Consider the following 19599-nt stretch of genomic DNA (forward strand, 5'->3'; position numbering starts at 1 on the left):
CAGTAAAAAACCCATGTGACTGAGCATGATATCGCGGTGTCATCTGAGCCACGTTTAATCAGTTTATACAACAGCCCAATGAAGAAATTAACTTAACAGTGGCCTTGAATCCAAGAGCAGAAAAAAACTGTTATTTTGTGTAAATACAAGTGCATCCCACTCATTTCTTGTCACTCTTTATAAACACTTTCAAAAACCAAACACACACAGAGATTCTTTCCCATATTTTATTTGCAGTATATAGACCATCTGAACATAGATAATTTTAAATATGTGTAGGACAAATTATTAAAGATAATTAATACATTCTATGATAGTGACAGAGGAATGGGGGTTAAGCGTGTACGCGCTGTCTTCAGACTGCAGTGGGTGATTAGTGTTATGCGCAGGCTGAGATGAGGTGGCTGAGCCCATTGAAGTAAGACTTCTCTCGCTCGCTCATCACCTCGAAGTGCAGTGGCTGCTGGCAGAAGGTGCACTCTGCTGATGAGTGGGGCTTCAGCTCCAGGCCCGCCTCCTTCCAGGTTTGCTCCAGCCTCTCTGAAAGGGGAAAACAGATAAAGAGAGGTCAGTTTTACTTCAATGATAGAAAAGTACAGTTAGTTACAGGTTGGATGAAGTTACTCATGTAATGTAACTTTTGCATAAACAGCTACACAGTTCAGTTCGATCAAATTAAGACATAAATACTGTTTAACTTGTTGTAGCCTTCTTATACACTGTCAAGTATTTCAAGTGAAACGTGTTACTTTGTCAGCTTACCAACAAAGTATTTCATCATCTCAGGGGTGTGGTGAGGAGTTGGGGCAATGCGCAGCAGCTCATCTCCCCTGGCAACGGTGGGATAGTTGATGGCCTGCACATAGATGTTATGGCGACGCATCATGATGTCACACACCTCTGTGTTTTTCTCAGCATTCGAAACCTAATTATACCAAAGAGACACACGTGCCATGAGAATCGAGCCGTTGTGACTTTATCTGCTTTTTAAGTTCCACACAATCAATTCAATTGTAGATTACCCGGACAGGGATGATGTGGCTGGGGCAGTGCACAACAGGCAACCCAGAGTCCATCAGCATCTGCCGGAGGAGCTTGACATTGCGCTGGTGTTTACGTCTCAGCGAGCGCCCCTCTTCCCCTTTAAGGATCTGGATTGATTCCCTGGCTCCGGCTAGAAGCATCGGGGGCAGAGAGGTGGTGAAGATGAAACCAGCGGCGTAGGAACGCACTGTGTCCACCAGGGCGGCAGTACTTGCGATGTAGCCACCCACACAGCCAAAGGCCTTGCCTAGAAAAGAACATAACGCAGATTATTACAACTCCTCTCGTTCAATATTAAGGAGCCAGTGGTCTAAAAAAATACAGCCACTGTAATCTCAAACTAGAACCGCCTGAAATGTCAGCTGTGCAGGAGCTGTAGTGTTCTTGAGTTGGAAATAATTGTCCCCTCGGTCTGACAGTGACACGCAATCTGAGTAATTCAATAGGAGCACAACAAGAGCCTGTAGTCTCCTAGCAACAACAGAGCCGAACAGAGCTGCTCCAGATTCTTTTCAGCCTTCTGGTATATTGGATGACACAGCTGAGGCCTGATCCTCAGTCTAATTCAAACAATCAAGCTAGATGAGTCCCACTAACCAGTGGCAGTTATTTTGGTTTGAAAAAAAAGAAATGAAACAGTACAGTAGCAGCAAGCTCTAAATTTCTTTTAGTAGAGATTGTGCGCTCACCTAGAGTTCCCGAGATGATATCCATCTTGTCCATGACGCCATCCCTGTCGCCGATGCCCCCTCCTCTGGAGCCGTAGAGGCCCACAGCGTGAACCTCGTCCACGAAGGTGATGGCTCCAAACTCGTGTGCCAAGTCGCACATTTCCTCCAGCGGACACACGGCACCTGTGTTACAGAAAGAAAGGCACACAAACCTGGTCAGACTTGTTTTTTGCTTCTTAAAGAGCACTTCATGATTTAGTTTGAATGAATTATTGATTTTGCAAGAACAGTAATATTTTCCAGGATGCATGCAGTAAGACGAAAGTTAAAAAAAAAAAAAAAATTAAGAAAAATTAACATTTATCCAACAGCAGTGAAGCAGTAATTAGAAACTGACCATCCATGGAATGGACGGTCTCAAAAGCCACGATCTTTGGTTTTGTGGGATCTCCTTTCTCCAGGAGCTCGCGAAGATGGGCCACATCATTGTGGCGGAAAATGAATTTCTTAGCGCCGCTGTTCCTGATACCTTGAATCATTGAGGCGTGGTTACCTGCGTCAGAGTAGATTTCACAACCTAAAAGTGTTCAGAGGAGAGGAAACCGTCAATGAGACCAAACACGCTTACAGGAGGATCGAATTACTGTTAAATACACCAAGTTTTTCCTTCTGCATACCAGGCAGCATCTTCGCAAGGGTGAAGAGGGTGGAGTCATTGGCAACAAAGCAGGAGGTGAACAGCAGCGCCGCATCCTTCTTGTGAAGGTCAGCCAGCTCTTGTTCTAGCTCCACGTGGAATTTACTGGTCCCAGAGATATTCCTGGTACCTCCTGCCCCCGAACCATGTTTTTGTAAAGTATCCCTGGAAAGAGACAAACAGTTGCTCATTAAAATGCTGCAGACTTGTATGCAAGATCCAACAAGCTCAAACAAGCTGAGGGGGGGGAAGAAGATAAACAACACCATCATCGTGACACATGAGGTTTAGGTGTGATCCATGTCCAACTCAACACCCACACAAACAATGGCCAGTATCACCCAAGGGTGTCAGGTTGCATCATGTACTTATGCTCTGAGCTGGTTTCTCTCTGAACTCAGCTCTCACAGAGGGACAAAAGGTAAAAAGCAATCAGGGAAGGTAGACAGGCCATACACATCAACACACCTTGACCCATGAAACTGGATTAACTACTCAGTTACTCACATGATGGACTGCACGACTCGAGGGTGTCGACTCATGCCCAGGTAGTCGTTGCTGCACCAAACCGACACGTCACGCTTTTCTTGTAAAGAGCTTGTGAAGTCGTCAGCCATCGGGAACTCAGTGGCCCGACGATTCACGGTCTTAAACACGCGGTACGTGTGATCGTTCTTCTTCTCTTCGATCTTCTTCTCAAAAAACGCATCGTACTGGAAGCGGGCCGCTGGAAGAGAAAAGGAAGGTAAAAGTTGCTTAATGTGGCTTAGCGTTGCTACAGTACTGCAACTGATGGAGCAACTTTAATGTGAGGAAAGACTACACCCGTGTGCAAAAACACCAAAACATACTCGCAAATAAAAAAGAAGATTATCATAGTAAGGGAGACAGTAGCTAGGTTAATCACAGGCTTGCAGGACAGTGTGGTTAAACTATCAAAATAAAACCTACTTCTTCCTGGTAAGTTGTCTTGCAGCAGGTGGCTGACTTTCTTAGGTCGCTGTTTCAGGAGGGTTTTCATTAATGTGGTTTCTCCTTCAGTAGTGCTGGCCAAGTTTGGCTGCTTTAGTTGGTCAGCAGGCACTTCTGTCAGGACAAAAACAAATTGCTGTCAAATACTGTACGAAACTATGGAAACCTGATTTAGTTCTCAAAGAAAAACAAAAAAACAACAACAAAAAAAACCTTACCTTTCTTCACAGTGCGGACTTCCTGTACATCCTCTTGGAACTCTATGCCAACCTGACGGACTACACCACTGTTCTTCTGGCTCATCTCAGCAGCCAGGAAAGGGCATTTGGAGGCCATCATCTGTCCTGGAGGTGGCATAGGGTGGCCAGCCGGCAGCTTGGACTCCACCTCCTTTTTGGGGGCTGCAAAGGGACAAAAGTTTTAAATTTCACATTTATCAGTATTTCTATCATTACATGATTTATCTGACTAAATATAAAACAGCTGTAGTGTTGATTAGAATAGCCAGTATGACCACCATCTTTATCATCCTCACCAGCAGACACGGTGTTCTCAGGCTTCTGGTAGGAGGATGAGGAGGAACAGAGGGCACGTGCCATTGAAGGGGCCATAGGTTTTGCAGCCAGCTCCATCATGATGGGACATCGCTGGGCGTACGTCACCAGGGTCTTTTTGGACTGCTGGAGAAAGGTCTGGGGCATGCGAGCCAAGAAAGGACAGCGGCGCACTATTACATCCATAATCAGCAGCGGTGATGACGATGATTGTCTCGAGTTCTAAAGGAGAAAGAGAAAACTTATGTGAAAAGTGTCCTGCAGACAGTGTAGATAATGTTTTTGTCCCATAAAAGAAAGGAAAGAAGGCTTTTCAGAAGAAAAAGCCTGTCTGTTGCAAAAACCTGTTTAACATCATAGGTCAAGGAAGTGGGAAAATGCCGTTTATGGTCAAACACTCCTACATGGTTAAGCTAAATCTAGATTTTGAAAAACAAAAACAAGTGAGAATGAGATCTGATTACCTGAGACTGTCAAAGGCAGGTGAGATGAGTTCACTGAGCCACTGATATAATAGGTGAAAGCTGAAAGACTCTTAAGAGCCCACATGTTTGGCTACACTCACAATAGTCAAGTGTTACTTTAAGAAGCCTGCAGTGTTTGCTCATAGCTGGGTCATAACCTTTCCCCAACAGAAACCAGTTCCCAGGTAGGACACCCACACCTGAACTTTGCTCCCTATGAAGTTCCAGAGACATCTAACAGTGACTAATGTGGTACATCGAAGCTGCTCTTTCCCTTATATAGACACCAGATAGAGATCAGTACGTACATAACATAAAAGTAATGCCAATGTAATTCCTAGAGTTCCAAACAAAGAAAAGAAAAGCTAGTCTTTGTTTATTTATATGCCTTTAATGTTTCCCACATTATTTGTGGAGCACTTCTAAAACTTATTTAAAGCTACTCAAAGTGCTACTGACGAAAGATAATAATAATAATAATAATAATAATAATAATAATAATAATAAAAATAATAACAACAACAACAACAATAAATTCTATTATTGTTGTTATTATTAATAATGAAACTTCTGCCTTCTGCCTGATTAAATACCACTGCTTATACCCGAGTTGTCCTACAGTCCTTACTTTGACTGAACTCATGGGCGTCTCCGGGCTAGTAAAAAGTTTAATCTATACTAAAACCAGTAGCGCTCTACCTAAACAACGCTACTTTAGGATAATTGTGGCCATGATTTATGTTTATTCATAAGGTCTACCCATCTCTACTCAACCGGTGTTACAATAAAAATGGATTTATTAAAACCTCAACACTTTAAATAAATTCACTGATTTAACAGGTATTTTCCTGTTTTGACTCACCATTTTTTACGCAAAAGTTGAGCAAAAGTCATACCTTATATTATCTCCGATGGTAATAAATTTCGCGATGAGATCGTTCTGAGACATAAAAAGTGTAAGCCAGGCTTTCCTATCGTTAGCCGGGCCCATCGTGATCCTTGCCGGTTGACTGATCTTAGCAGGACGGCTAACATTAGCTAAGAGGCTACTAGAAATAGGGGTGATGATCGCGATTAGGTCAAATAAGAACACCTACCTCTTAAAACTTCACAGCTTCCGGTGTGATCGTCGTCGTGTTATAGTGACAATAAGCGATCTTAGGTGCTGCTCAGAGAAATAAAAGAAAACACGGCTTGTTGTTAACGGAAGCAGAGAAAATCGATGCTTCGTTATCCTGCACTGAGGACGAACGGAGAGGGCGAGGGCGAGCCAGTTCTTATAAAGCAATGCCCAGACGAAGTATCGCGAGATCTTAATTCTGACGTTCTGTGTGCGTCATCAAACACTCTCGCCTATCTGGCAGCGGACCCAGCAAGGTTTTGTTAAGGACACTGAGTGGAAAGGATTTGGTCCTTACAAACAAGGTGGTGGTTTCCTTTACATGAATTCATAGATTTAATCACCAAACTTCCAACAAAACTATAAAAGCGATTTAGATGCCATTTATTTTAGTTTTGTACTTTACGCAGGTGTCATGGAAAAACATTTTGGTAAAAGCATTCTGGTTTTACCTCTAACAACATGCTGTCAGAATTTTTTATTTTCATTTCTATTTCTATATATTTGTATTTCTCATCTTATTTGGTTGTAAGAAATACAAGAGCAGTACCTCATCTGTTGGCTTTTACTCCTTGTCAGACGCCACATCCATAAATGTAAGCTCTCAAAAGAGAAGCCCTGCTTCCTTTTTTTTCATGAAGGAAATGGAACTTTATGTGGCCCAATTTATTCTATTCTTCCCATAAGAAAAAGATATTGATATCTGTGATTTTTAATGTCTCTCATGACCCCGTAACTCTTTCACCCCATTGTTCTGTTCCGTTATGATTTCATTGATTTCCTTGCTATTATTTTTGTGTTATGCTTTTTTTGTAAAAGGGAAAAATAACATGCCCAACAAGGCTCAGGGGCCCAAAGGTGTTGGATGGGGCTAAGGGACCTTGCAGAGTAAAAGGATTCCTTTTTTCTCATGCTCATAAAAGACCCACAACCACAAAGAGCTACCAGAAAGAAAGCAGCTCATGGAAAAGAGCCGTTGTAACTGAAACGTGGGAGTATTTCTCCACATGGTTTTTCTAAAGGATATTTGGGTCTATGCCACAGCTGATGTTATGCCTGAAACTATGGCTGAAAATGTTTTATGTTTGCTTCTCTTGTAGTAACAGCCTATCACTTAATCTGGAGTTTGGAGGGATTTAATTCAATTATCATTCTGCTTCTTTTATTGCTTTACCTTTTTTGTTTATCTTTTGATTTTTGCAATGCCACACCCAAAGCTACAGCAAAATCTGTGGCTGATAAATGTGGGCTACACACAAATTAATCTCAGATGATATAAGAGACATTCACATGAGTAGGTGGATGATGTTTTAAAAGTTGTATGATGAAGGCCCTGAAGGTGCATTATGATTCTTTTGTGACATTTATCATGTGTTTTGTGAGTTGTCAGCTCTTTGTCATGTGTTTCCTTATTTTGTTGCAGTGGCTTGAACTGAAAGTATTTATGGGGCTTTCAGTTAGTACAAAAGTAAATGAAAATTTGTGTCCATGAGCATGAGTCAATAGATTTTTTGAATCTTTAATGAAATGCCATGAGATCAGGTTGGTGTGCTGGGGGAAGAGGGAACCGTAGGGTTTCCGGTGCTTCATATTACCTGCAAAGCCCTACTAGAAGCATGAGAGTTATATTTAAATGTATTCAGTTGGACCTTAGTTGGGCAGTGATTTTGAAAAATTACTTAAATTCACTTTAATTGTAATTGTAATTAAGGCATAAAGACTGCCTGCACATAATTATGGGTCAAAATGTATAAAAAAAATGCTTAAAAGGTTTACTGATTTTGCACAAAAGTAAGATTTAGAAAAGCTTTAACCCCACTGGAAGTCACCATCTTTGTGAATTCTACCACAGATTTTAATTCACGATTCTTTGATTGCCATATCTCCCTTTTATATTTACTCCGATCTTTGTAGTATTTATTCTGTTTGTAGCCGTTAAAAATAACTTACAGTCATTGTGTTTAATCACCTTTTACCTCCATCTAAGATAACGATTTGCAGAGACTTTGTAATTTAACAACAGCTCTCTAAACTACAACTTTATGTGTATTTGAATTGTTACAATGATGCAAAACACTCAAACTGAAATCAGATTACGGCTCGAAAGACTTGTTAATCTGCTCTAGAGGTTTTCGCTGCATGTGATGTCTGGGTTTAAAGAGTGACACTAAACTTGGATTGGTGCCTAAATGGATTTTAGATTGTCTTGTAATCTTTGCAGGTGCTCTTGCACGCGTGTGGGTGAAAGGTTGTTGACAAAGCCTATGGTGCCAAACCAAGGCTAAACTCAGTAAACACATCACACATTGTTACCATTTTATTAGGTACAGCTGTTTAAAATGAATCCATTTTAATGCAACTGAATGCTTCATTGTTTAAACAGTTCTTATGTAATATTTTGCAGTGTATATATCTGAGCCATTCTTTCTCATACACTGTAAGTGAAAAACTCAGAACCTCAGTTTAACATAGTATTTCAGCACCAAATACTGGCAAAGAAAGAGTGATCAAAAAGGCTTTAAGACTTAAATGAGCTTTATTTTTTATAGGAACTGTAATTCCCATTGTTTATAATCACCTATTGTGGCTGTACTGGTGCTGACTACAAGTGTATGTGGAGAACAAAACACTTTACTCAGAACAACAATAATAGCACTGCAAAAAGAATTTCAAATGTCTTACTCTGAAAAATTTACACTTGTCTCTGCTCTCTGGATCTGTGAGGTTTTTCATCTTCACTTCAGATTTATGGTTGCGATGTTTTGCTGCCCTCTGCTGATCTATTTTGACTTTAGCAGTGTTTCCTAAAGTTTTACCCCCATACCTGTACTTATGTCAAACTGTCTTATTTAAATGTGCCAAAACAGTTACTTAAACTCGCCTTCCCTGGGAATGACCGATAAAATGAATGCCATCCATCCATGCAAATCAGTACAGTTCAAAGCTTTTATTTGTACCAACATTTACAATGACACTGAGCAGTATGTGCTCTGAGCCAGGCAGTAAACATGAAGTCTCAGTCATCCATATTTTCCTCAGGTGTTCTTTACAAACACTGGATGATTGTCCCAGGTGACTGCTATTTCACTAATGCAACATAAAAATGCCATGCCCCTAATGCTTAACATTTAAGATTCACATTTATTTTCAAAGCAAAAACACTGGAAAGTTATGTGATGTTGTTGACACAAACACAATATTACAATCTGAAACACGTATTCTTTGTTATGAAATAACTTTGATTTGAAAATCATAATAAGAATAATAGGATCAGTGATTTATAAAACTCTGTGTGCATAATTATACCTACGTGTTTTCTGACTGATGTGAGCCAGAAATAAATAAGAAGTAGAAACAGAAAATTATTGAAAGTTGCAGATGAGTATTAAATGGGTATTAAAACGCCGTCATAGACCGAGTTTTAATCTGGTTGTAAGCTATGGCACTAGGTGGCAGTAGTGGACTGGACTCCACTGCAGTTCACCTGAATGCAGGTAATGTAAACTGCATGCTTTATTTGTGGACCTGACAACTCTCAGGGTGATTAGAGCTCAACTAACAGGTTAAGAATGTTTTCGCTATCAGCAACGAGTCAGTGCCAGATGTAACGACATTCATCCATCCACATGATAGCTACCAAAAATACTTTTCATTTCATTTTATTTTCCTCTTTATTCGTCAGGGACCATGTACAACAAACATTAACCATCTAAGAGAAAATTGTACCTGATTTAGCTGATGGCTGATTTCCATCCGCAGTCCCTGGACAGGTTTAATGAACACATCAGCAATAAACAAATTATATTAATACAAATTCAGCTGACAATTCAGCGCAAGCGGACAAACATCCCAGCTAAAATAATGTCAAAATCCAGCCCAGTATCACGTCCGCACGACGTCCCCTGGTGGACCAACAGGTCAATTACACGCTTTGCCTTGATACTTCTAAATCATATAATTGTTTACTACATTAGCTAACTCAGGTAACTAATCTACCTACTCTACCAGTTTTTAAGGTTAGTTAGTTTAATTCTCTTAGTTTAATTGGACTTATTCATTTAATTGTAGATGGACTGAAGCTTATGTTTTCTTACTCTCACCTAGCACTCTTAAAACTTCAAACTGTATCCACAGACACATTTTAGCGCTCACACGCAAACCCAGACGGACGGATTCGTACTTGGGGTTCATGGTTTGTCCAGGGACGTTTCATCTTATAGATGTAAGAACTCCAACCTTTGGAGTAGTAGACAACCCACTCTGAATCCTGAGCCACCGTAAACATATTTAATAAGCAGTCCATCCAGGAGTGCGATTTAAACAAATCACTCTATCACAAATCTCGCAGTCAAAATAAGACATGCTTTTTTGCATTCAAATGCGCGCCACAAACTTTTAGTTTATGTATGATTCATTTAAATGTTCTCCTCCCAAAATGTTGCGCTTTAAAAAGAAAGGAAAGCTGAAAACAATATAAGAGCCGCAGTGTGACATTTGATCACCTTTGCAGTTCAGTTACGGGTGAATGATGTATGCAAACTTTTGTGGATGAAGAAAATCTGCCAGTGGGCTGGAACATGAACCGAGTTCCGTATTGACGATCAGACCGAACATCAGCGGTTGATTCAAATCAAACCAGACCTTTCCTCTAAGTATCGCAGGAGATTCCCAGTTCCTTTACTGGTTTGGGGAATGCGGAAGTAACCATGGCACCAGTGGTCTCCAGTATTGTTGCGTTCGCTCTCTATGTGATCCTGTCCTCTCGTGTATCCGGTAAGTTTGATTATTTTAAATGGCATTAGATGAATCACAGACAATCAGTGTGTGATGTCATCTTCATACCAATACTAAACAGACCGCTACCGTGTTATATTTATTGTTTTAAGTTGCAGTTTTGTGCTTTAAATCTTATAATAAATAGTTTGTTTAATTCAGTCATTTAAACATAATACTCACACGGACACATTGAATGTTAACCAGTGTCAGTGTCTGGGTATTTTCTAATGCTATAAGCTATGGTAACTCAAGTTGCCAGGTAATTAAGTACAGGCAAGCCCATTATATACGATGTAAAGCAGCAGGCATAAAGAAATACAAATCTTTAAAGGTTATAATAATCATAATTTGGAAGTTTATTTTTGTATAAATATAATAAATATAGTTATTTTTAAACAATTGAAGTTTTATTATTTTTGAACATTTAAACAAACATAACATAACAACATAAAATAACAAAAACCACACTCAGTGAGGGAAAAAATATAAATAATTTATTTATATATATATATATATATTTCTCTGTTTTCCATGTCTAATTTCTCTGTTTTCCATGTCTGCTCTGTTTCATCAGGGGACGAGTGCTTGGGATACTCAGAAAGGTTCAAGACTCATAGCACCGTGTCCAGTTATCAGAGTTCCCAGGAATGCTTTACAGAATTTTGCTGTGGTTACTGCTACAACAGATATTGCTGTTCAAATCCTTTCATGAGGTTTGATAAAGATCAGCAAGAACGATGGTATTTTTTTCTATTTTATTCTGTAATCAACGAAAAACTATCTTGTGTAAAGTTAACGATTTCTGTTTTAGACGTCTGTTCCCTTTTTTCTTTTCCTTTTTTATGTAATCACAACAGAGTCATTGTGATGGTGTGCCTGTTTTAGGCCATTTTTACCATTGAGAAACAGGAAGTAATGTCTTCCTGTGCACGATTACCAATGAAGGTGTAACGTTGAAGAGCAATCCACCTACAGCTTGCACCAGAGGCTTTCCCCCCACATTATTGGTAACAGTCATACACTGTGTTCCTCTACATACCTCCTGAAATGACTTAAAATACATGAAATTCAGTGTCTTGTAGACATATAGCAACCTTTTTCAGATTACCTTAACCGTTCTACCTTTGCTACCATTAGTAATTGGGGCTTTTTTATATAGTGCTTGGAAGTGCTGAAATTTGTGATATGTTGGCAGGAGATGGTGGGAATGGTTGGTTTACAGGTTGGTTGTCACACTGTTATTCTCCAGGCCACTAAAGAGCACTACCATAAAAGTCAGGGGAAAAGAAAGAAATACAAACTAGAACTATAATAGACAGAGGTATAGAAAAAGTATACACTTTAGTTAATGCAGATAAGATTCAGCTATATTTTCATATATCAATTTATTTTCAATATAACAAGTCTGTGGTTAATGATGCTAGCTGGTTAACATAATTATATCACACTTGGGATTGGCTGGCCCATGCACAATGTTCGTAAAAATGGGTTAACCCATGTTAATATAGTAAAACTATAATATAAAGAATACTATTATAAGTAGGAGGTTAATTCATCATAAACAGTGCTTTTTTTAAATCAAGAATACAGAAATTAATTTTTATTTCTGAACGTACAAATATGTGTATGTTCAAAATTTATCATTAATATTATTATCCGTCTGCTTTCAGTTATCCAGTTCAGGGGCACAAGGGGCCTGGAGCCTATCCCAGCTGTCATAGGGCGAGAGGTTGGGTATACCATGTGCAGGACACCAGTCTGTTGCAGTGCTAGCACAGACAGACAGACATCACTCTTACATTCATACCTATGGCCAATTTATAATCAAATATGAACCCAATCTCATGCAAGTCTTCAAATGTAACAGGAAGCCAGGGTACTTGGTGAGAACTCATGCAAACTCCACGCAGAAAGATCTTAGACTAGATTTCACTAGCTGGGACTACATCCTGTTTAGGTTTGACAGCATTTCTATTAGTTAATGGAATGACCATGACCATGTTTGGGCCTGAATTCACGCTCATGCCAGTAACAAACAGGAGGGGTGTCATATATAGACAGAGAACTGGGCGTGCATGAGGTGAAATTCACATAAATTATTTCCAGTTAAATCCAGGACAATCTTGCTGCAAGGCAACAGAACTAACTACTGCACCATAGCAGCATTAATGCCATAGTTGTATTTAGAATAATTTTAAACTTAAAAGTATCCTATAGTAGTTCAAATGGAATGAAATCTTAAACAAACAAAAAAAACAGACAGAAGACAGACACCAGCACAGATTATACTACAGGCAGTCAGGCAGGTGAAGATTCAAAACAAAAGTATAAGCAGTGCGGAGAAGATCAGTCAAGACTGGACTGATGATAATAGGGAGCACACGTACTGCCCTATACAAGTTGTTACTTGGTTAAAATATGACTCTGTTGAATATACATGTATTCTCTGTTTGAATTAATTGTTCATATTCGTCACATTTGTAACTGGATTCTTTGTAACTTCAGTGTTTTCAATATGTTTTTATCATACTTTGGTTGTTTGGATTGTTTGTAATTCTAGAAAGATCTTAAAAGTCCAGAAACTGGTGAACAAATGACTCAAAACAGTTTTTTTTCTGTGTAAGATTTTGCATAATCACTTCTTTGTTTCCTTTTCAGTTTGAACAATGTTCACACACTCACTTTACCCGCTGCCATTGCTGTAGTGATTGTCTTCTTTGCCTTTACGTTAATCTTCATCCTCATCAGCTGCTGTGTCTTTCCCTCCTGCTGCCTGTACAAGAGGTTCCGACAGCCACGGCGTAAGTACTCCACCACTAACAACTGATACTTCCTTATTTTAGAGTGATCCTTTAAATCCTGAGTATTGGACTCTGATGTGGACTCAGACTGAATGGTCACCCAAGTGTTAGTTGAGTTTAAAGTCTCTGGAGACAAGTCTGTGCAGTCATAGAAAACTGGCAGGCACACGGATGTCCACATGGACCCTCGTGCTCACTGTCTGATGATGAAATTTACATCAGATGGTGTATGTCAGATCCAAAGGGCCTGGTATACATGGGAAGGATAATCAAGGCCTTAACTATAGAGTTGAAGGCTGTTATTTTGTGCAAGTTTGACTGCCTTGTTGTTTAGAATGTTTCAGGGTCTCAAAATTGACTTTTTTCTGAGATTTATTGATTTTCAGATATCGATTTATTGACGCGGCTCCACATTTTATTAATATTTAGTGGCTAAAAGATCAGATAAAACCTAAAAAAAGTACTTACATTACAACATTTGACTTTTTAAGAATTGTTTTAATTAGCGAAACTTCATTTTTTGTCCATCGTCTATCAGAGATCAAAAAGACAACTAAGACAACAGCATCATAATCAGTATTCACTGATAGAAAGTTTCATGTTATATATCAGGAGACATTTCAGCACACTGATTGTTTTGTTTACCTCCTGAATCAACTTGAACAGCTGCTGGTTCATATAAAAATAAGCAAGTGGAGTTCAGTATCTTTGCCAAGGATACTTTCCCATGCAGACATCCAGGGATCGATCTCCCAACCTTCCAGTTAGTAGATACACTGAGCTACAGATACCCCATAACAGCATCTAAACTCATCTCTGTTACATTCATTTCTTACATTCATTATTTCATACATTTCTACTCGTAAACCTTATCACAGCATTGGGAGAAACTTCTAATATTATGGTGACATCTTACAAGTTGCATTGTTTGAAACATTTCAGCAATGACTGCCAACATGAAGCAACAGCAATGTTTTACCAATGACTTTGTAACAAAGGAATTGAGACACCGAGCACAACCTGTTCTAATGTTTCGAAATACAATGTACAGGAGAAAAACAAACCTCCAGGTTCATTATGACATCTATAAAGAGAAACTTCACAATTATAATTTACAACTGAGGAGTGCAAGGAGGTCCTACTTCTCTGACATCATCACTAAAAACAGTCATAATGCTCGGGTCTTATTTTCTACAGTTGACAGGCTAACAAACCCTCCTGTGTCAGTGGCAGCTGAACTTCATTCGACCATGGCCTGCAATGACTTTGCCAAATTCTTTACAGACAAAATCCAAAAGATTAGACAAGCAATTGGTACATCAACAGCAGATTCAGGATATGTACTGTGTCCACCGAAAAACTGTTTAAACACCATGAAACAGTTTCACCCTATTAACAGCAAAGACCTGGAGGACATCCTAGGTTAACTGAGCTCCTCCTCTTGCTGTTTAGATGTCCTGCCAACAAGTTTTTTCAAAAAGGTCTCAAAAACTTTGGAGTCAGACCTGTTACAGATCGTCAACTTTTCTTTAATATCAGGTGTGTTTCCAGAACCACTAAAAACTGCTGTAATTAAACCTATACTGAAAAAGGACAATCTTGACAAGACACAAATGAACAACTACAGGCCGATCTCAAATCTCCCATTTTTAAGTAAGATCATTGAAAAAGCAGTTTCTCAACAGCTCAATTACTTCTTAAAACAGAATAACTGCTATGATGCCTTCCAGTCAGGTTTTAGACAGAACCACAGCACTGAAACCGCTCTGACCAAAGTGTTTAATGACATATGTCTGAATACAGACAGTGGAAAAATGTCAGTCTTAGTTTTACTGGATCTCAGTGCAGCATTTGATACAGTTGACCACAACATATTACTCAAACGACTGGAGAACTGGGCAGGTCTTTCAGGAACTGTACTAAACTGGTTCAAAACATACTTAGAAAACAGGAAATACTTTGTATCAATAGGTAACTTCACATCTGAACAGACAAGTATCACATGTGGAGTTCCCCAAGGTTCCATCTTGGGACCCCTTCTGTTTAACATTTACATGCTCCCACTGGCACAGATTATAAAGAACAACAAAATAAACTATCACAGCTATGCAGATGACACACAAATATGTATCACAATGTCACCAGGAGACCGAGGCCCTGTACAGGCTCTTGGTAAATGCATTGAGGAAATTAATGACTGGTTGTGCCACAATTTTCTCCAGCTAAACAAAAACAAAACTGAAGTAATAGTCTTTGGAGCCAAAGAAAAACGATTACAGGTCACCAGAGAACTTCAATCTATACACCTAAAAACCACAAACCAGGCGAGAAATTTGGGTGTAGTGATGGATGCAGACCTAAACTTAGAAAAACACATTAAGACAATAACAAAGTCAGCTTACTATCACCTCAAGAATATTTCAAGGATAAAAGATCTGATGTCTCAACAGGACCTGGAAAAACTAGTCCATGCATTCATCTTTAGTAGGCTTGATTACTGTAACAGCATCTTTACAGGTCTACCTAAAAAATCAGTCAGACAACTACAGCTCATTCAGAACTCTGCTGCTCGAGTCCTCACTAAGACCAAAAAAGTGGACCACATCAGTCCAGCTCTGAGGTCTTTACACTGGCTGCCTGTCCGTCAGAGGATAGACTTTAAAGTTCTGATGCTGGTCTATAAAGCCCTGTATGGTTTAGGACCAAAATACATCAGTGACCTCCTGACCCAGTATGAACCTTCCAGATCCCTCAGGTCATCTGGATCCGGTTTTTTATCAGTTCCCAGAGTCAGAACCAGACACGGAGAAGCTGCATTCAGCTTTTATGCTCCATATATCTGGAACAAACTCCCAGAAAGCCTCAGATCAGCTGAAACACTCAGTTTATTTAAATCCAGGTTGAAGACTCACCTATTCTCAGCTACTTTTGAATAAAGCACCAAATCCACACTTTTAAGCTTAAATTTCAAAACTTACATTTTAACTACTGATTTTATCTACTGTTCTGATTTTATCTACTGTTTTTTTTGTTTTTGTTTTTGTAATCAATTTTAAATCATGCTTTTTATTTGTTTTTGTTTTTTAATGTCTCTGTAAAGCACTTTGAATCACCTTGTTGTTGAATTGTGCTATATAAATAAACTTGGGTTGCCTTGCCTACAGCGAGTTGGTAAACTCATCTGAGCTGTGAAATTCCTCATTCGACCTTTGTCCTGGGTTGGCTTGTTAAACAACATTTTGATTTTCAGTAATTTTCTTTAGTGAGATCGTAACCCACAGGTTGACGAGCGTGCCATCAGCCTGTGGGATATGCACGCTGATGCTGCTTTGTTCGTTTCACTTTAAGGGCCCTGTCGTTACTTGACATCTGGGTCTGCTTTCAGTGCTTCAAGGTGCTTTGAAACAGCTGTGTGGGTGTTTTTGGTTGTTATCAGTTTTTCTATTAAACCACAACAGTGTGTGCTTATGTATTTTTTTTTCTTCTTCTCTCAAATCTCAAGACCACAGCCAGCAATAAACTCATCCTGTTGAGTACTGTCTGTCTTCCCAGATGATTGTTACTGTTATTTCAAATCTAGTGTGGTTGGGTTGATAATTTTCACTGTACTTTCACAGAGATGGGTTTACACTCTGAGTATAATGGATGATTTTCTTCAAAAAGTATGAATCTCTGTGTATTTCATGAACACATCATGGCATTTTTAGTTTCTTTGATGCAAACCTCAAGGAGATGATGATAAATGACTCAACTGATGCAATTAGTGAAAATAGCACCATTTGCTGCTGTATTTTCTTTAACTGGTATTCAGTCTTTCTTCCCGTGAATATTACTTATAAATAATAATACACATTGAAAGCTTTTTGGATAACAGGAGACATGTTTCTACATTTTCTGTTTTCTTGTACTTGTGGTAGCCGACAATACCCACACTACAGTGGTCACCACCACTCCTCAGCAGTACCCCCAGCAGCCAGTTACATTACCTGGGCCCTCCCAGGGAGTGCCCTACCAGTCAGCAACTCTTCAACCTGGCTTTGCAGCTCAGTATGGTTACCCAGCTCAGCCCATGTCCATATCGCCCTATCATGGACAGGCATTCGCACCGGGACCACCACCACTGTATCTGGAAGCAAGTGAGTGGAGTTTCTGATCATCATCTTGTTTAACAAAAACTATAAAAATTGTGCATCTGTGTAAATACTAATGGAAGCACCCTGACAAAGCACCAAAAATGCAGAAAAAAGAAAAGAAAAGAAAAAGAAGAAATTTTGGATTTTGAATTCAAACCACTCATGAATGTCTTAGCATAAATGTACAAAATAAAAAGATATTTTAGGGTTGTAGCTTTCTGTAGGAAACAGAGGGTTTTAGGATAAGATGACTTATTACACATGCCACTCTCTATAAACAAAAAAGCATTTGATTTGCAGATATCACAAATATATTTTGTATATTTAATTTTTTCAAAATATTTGTAATAAGATAATAGGGTGGAAATGCTGCTGCGTCACATTTATTCCTGTGTTGCAGAATTGCAGTTGTTGTTTGTGCAGGTGTGTCAAATCATTTTCAGTATGTTTGTTCTCATGCTTAGTTCACTTTCTGTTTCCAGTTGGTCCTGCCTACAGTTCACAGCCGATGCCTTACGGCCAGGTTGAATTCACCCACGGACAGCCGGCGTACCCTCTGAAACCTCTGGACCAGCAGCAGCCTGATGCACCACCTGCTAGCACAGCCTTCCAACCTCAGTCTGCACCACCACCCTAGGCTGGATAGTGCACATATAAGTGCCTCAATCAGCGTTTGTGAACTCGGCTGAATTGGAAGTATGTACTTCGAATCAAGATCTAGACTAACTTGGTTTGTGTATTTGTAGGAATGTTATGGTGCATCTTTTCTGTAGAATAGTTTCTAAGTAAAAGTATTAAAATTTGTTTTTTACTGTACTGTGTAAGTTCATGGGAACAAAATGAAAGTGTGTAAGTTTTATCACTGGAAGATTTATGCTGGAAAGTCAGCCACTCATAGTTTAAAAAAAAATCAAAATCAACTTAATTAACATCTAAAATATTGTTTTTTATAATAATACAAGTATGTTGCAATCATTAAATACAAGAAACCATTGTGCCTTCCAGGCACATTACCTGCAAAAGCATGTGCGTAATTTACATTGCCTCCAAATATATTTTTCTGCTTTCTAACTGTAAATAACTGTCATCATGAATGCTGTTGACTCAAATGATCCACAATGATTTGGGGTGCTTTTTTTTAAAAATAAATGCTGCCATTGAACCTTATTTTTGACGTTCTTACAACAGGAACTCTTTTATCTTTAATGTTGTTTGAACTTATTAAATTTTACACAAGTGGACTTTTATGTGCTGTTTCATTTGTAATTTTGTGTAAAAAGGAAAAAAAAAGGAAAATGACTTGAAAAATCATTAGCACGAAATAGCTCGGTCACGTTTCTTACTGAGAAAAGTGTTTGTAGGTAGTCATTTATAAGAATGCCTTTATTTTGCATTGATTTTGCTTTTACAATTTCAGATTAAACACCATCAGACAGCACACCATGCACATTCTCTAAAATGTTTTCATGTATCACTTAATCACCCATGATACTGTAGAATATCCCCGAGACTATTAGGCTACAGTGCAACATCTGTTAAATCTGTGTTCAATAACATCACAGAAACACAAACAGAAACTGGTGATCACACACTCACCGCACATTTTTGAACAGACTTGGCACCGATTCAGCAAGGTGCTACATTCCTCTGAGACTTTGGCCCATATTGACACAATAGCGTCACACAGTTGCTACAAATTCATCCCAAAGGTCTTCTGTTGGCTGGAGATCTGGTGACTGTGGAGACCATTTAAATACACTGAACTCTAGGATCATTCCTGTCTTTATATGTGGACTGTGCAGATGAATAGAGCTGCCACAGCCACTAGAGGACCCCCAAACTGCATGTTCAACCTCAATATATTCTGGGAGTTTGAAAATGATCTGTCTTTATTTGTAGCTGGCTTAGCCTCATCACATGTTTAGTGACGCATTTCTACGATTAAAAATTAAATTTAGGTTAAAAAAAATCAAGCTTCAGTGATACAGAGACTGTGTCCTGTGTAATCACTACAACGCAAAACCATTATTTGGCTCATGAATTCACATCAAGTCACATCAGGAGGAGAATGATGCTTGCCCAAGCTGACTGACGTGTGTTTTTTATTCTTATTTTTTTGTTAGCTCTTTGATATTTCTCTTGAAAAAAGTCTCAAAGTCTTTGTATTGTTTTAAATTTGAGCTTTATGTTATTTGCATATCACTGCATTCAGTAATTGTTTACACTTTGCACAGCGTTTCCAACCATTTTGGAAATGAGGCTATAAGATGGGGCAAAAAAAAAAAACGCCTTAGCAGGGAAGTCTTCTGTCCATGTGAACACAAAAAACGTAACAAACAACAACTTTCCCTGTGTACAAGGCTTAGT

At 38.9% G+C, this 19599-nt stretch overlaps 2 protein-coding genes across 2 annotated transcripts; one reads left to right on the forward strand and one right to left on the reverse strand.

Annotated features, from left to right (window-relative positions):
* Nucleotides 1-219: 219 nt before the first annotated feature.
* Nucleotides 220-5662, reverse strand: alas1 (aminolevulinate, delta-, synthase 1). The gene is made up of 11 exons (XM_063473985.1): nucleotides 5500-5662; nucleotides 3920-4160; nucleotides 3603-3785; nucleotides 3364-3498; nucleotides 2920-3139; nucleotides 2393-2577; nucleotides 2113-2292; nucleotides 1734-1898; nucleotides 1023-1291; nucleotides 763-925; nucleotides 220-540 (listed from the first exon to the last, which is right to left on the reverse strand). The coding sequence occupies exons 2-11, from the start codon at nucleotides 4122-4124 to the stop codon at nucleotides 380-382; spliced, it is 1866 nt and encodes a 621-aa protein (XP_063330055.1). The 5' UTR covers nucleotides 4125-4160; nucleotides 5500-5662; the 3' UTR covers nucleotides 220-379.
* Nucleotides 5663-10195: 4533 nt separating this feature from the next.
* Nucleotides 10196-17975, forward strand: LOC134627088 (protein shisa-5-like). Its single transcript, XM_063473014.1, has 5 exons — nucleotides 10196-10295; nucleotides 10873-11038; nucleotides 12957-13099; nucleotides 17017-17235; nucleotides 17715-17975. The coding sequence occupies exons 1-5, from the start codon at nucleotides 10229-10231 to the stop codon at nucleotides 17867-17869; spliced, it is 750 nt and encodes a 249-aa protein (XP_063329084.1). The 5' UTR covers nucleotides 10196-10228; the 3' UTR covers nucleotides 17870-17975.
* The last annotated feature ends 1624 nt before the right edge of the window (nucleotides 17976-19599 follow it).

The sequence above is a fragment of the Pelmatolapia mariae genome, linkage group LG5 (genome assembly GCF_036321145.2).
Source record: "Pelmatolapia mariae isolate MD_Pm_ZW linkage group LG5, Pm_UMD_F_2, whole genome shotgun sequence".
Classification (NCBI taxonomy): domain Eukaryota; kingdom Metazoa; phylum Chordata; class Actinopteri; order Cichliformes; family Cichlidae; genus Pelmatolapia; species Pelmatolapia mariae.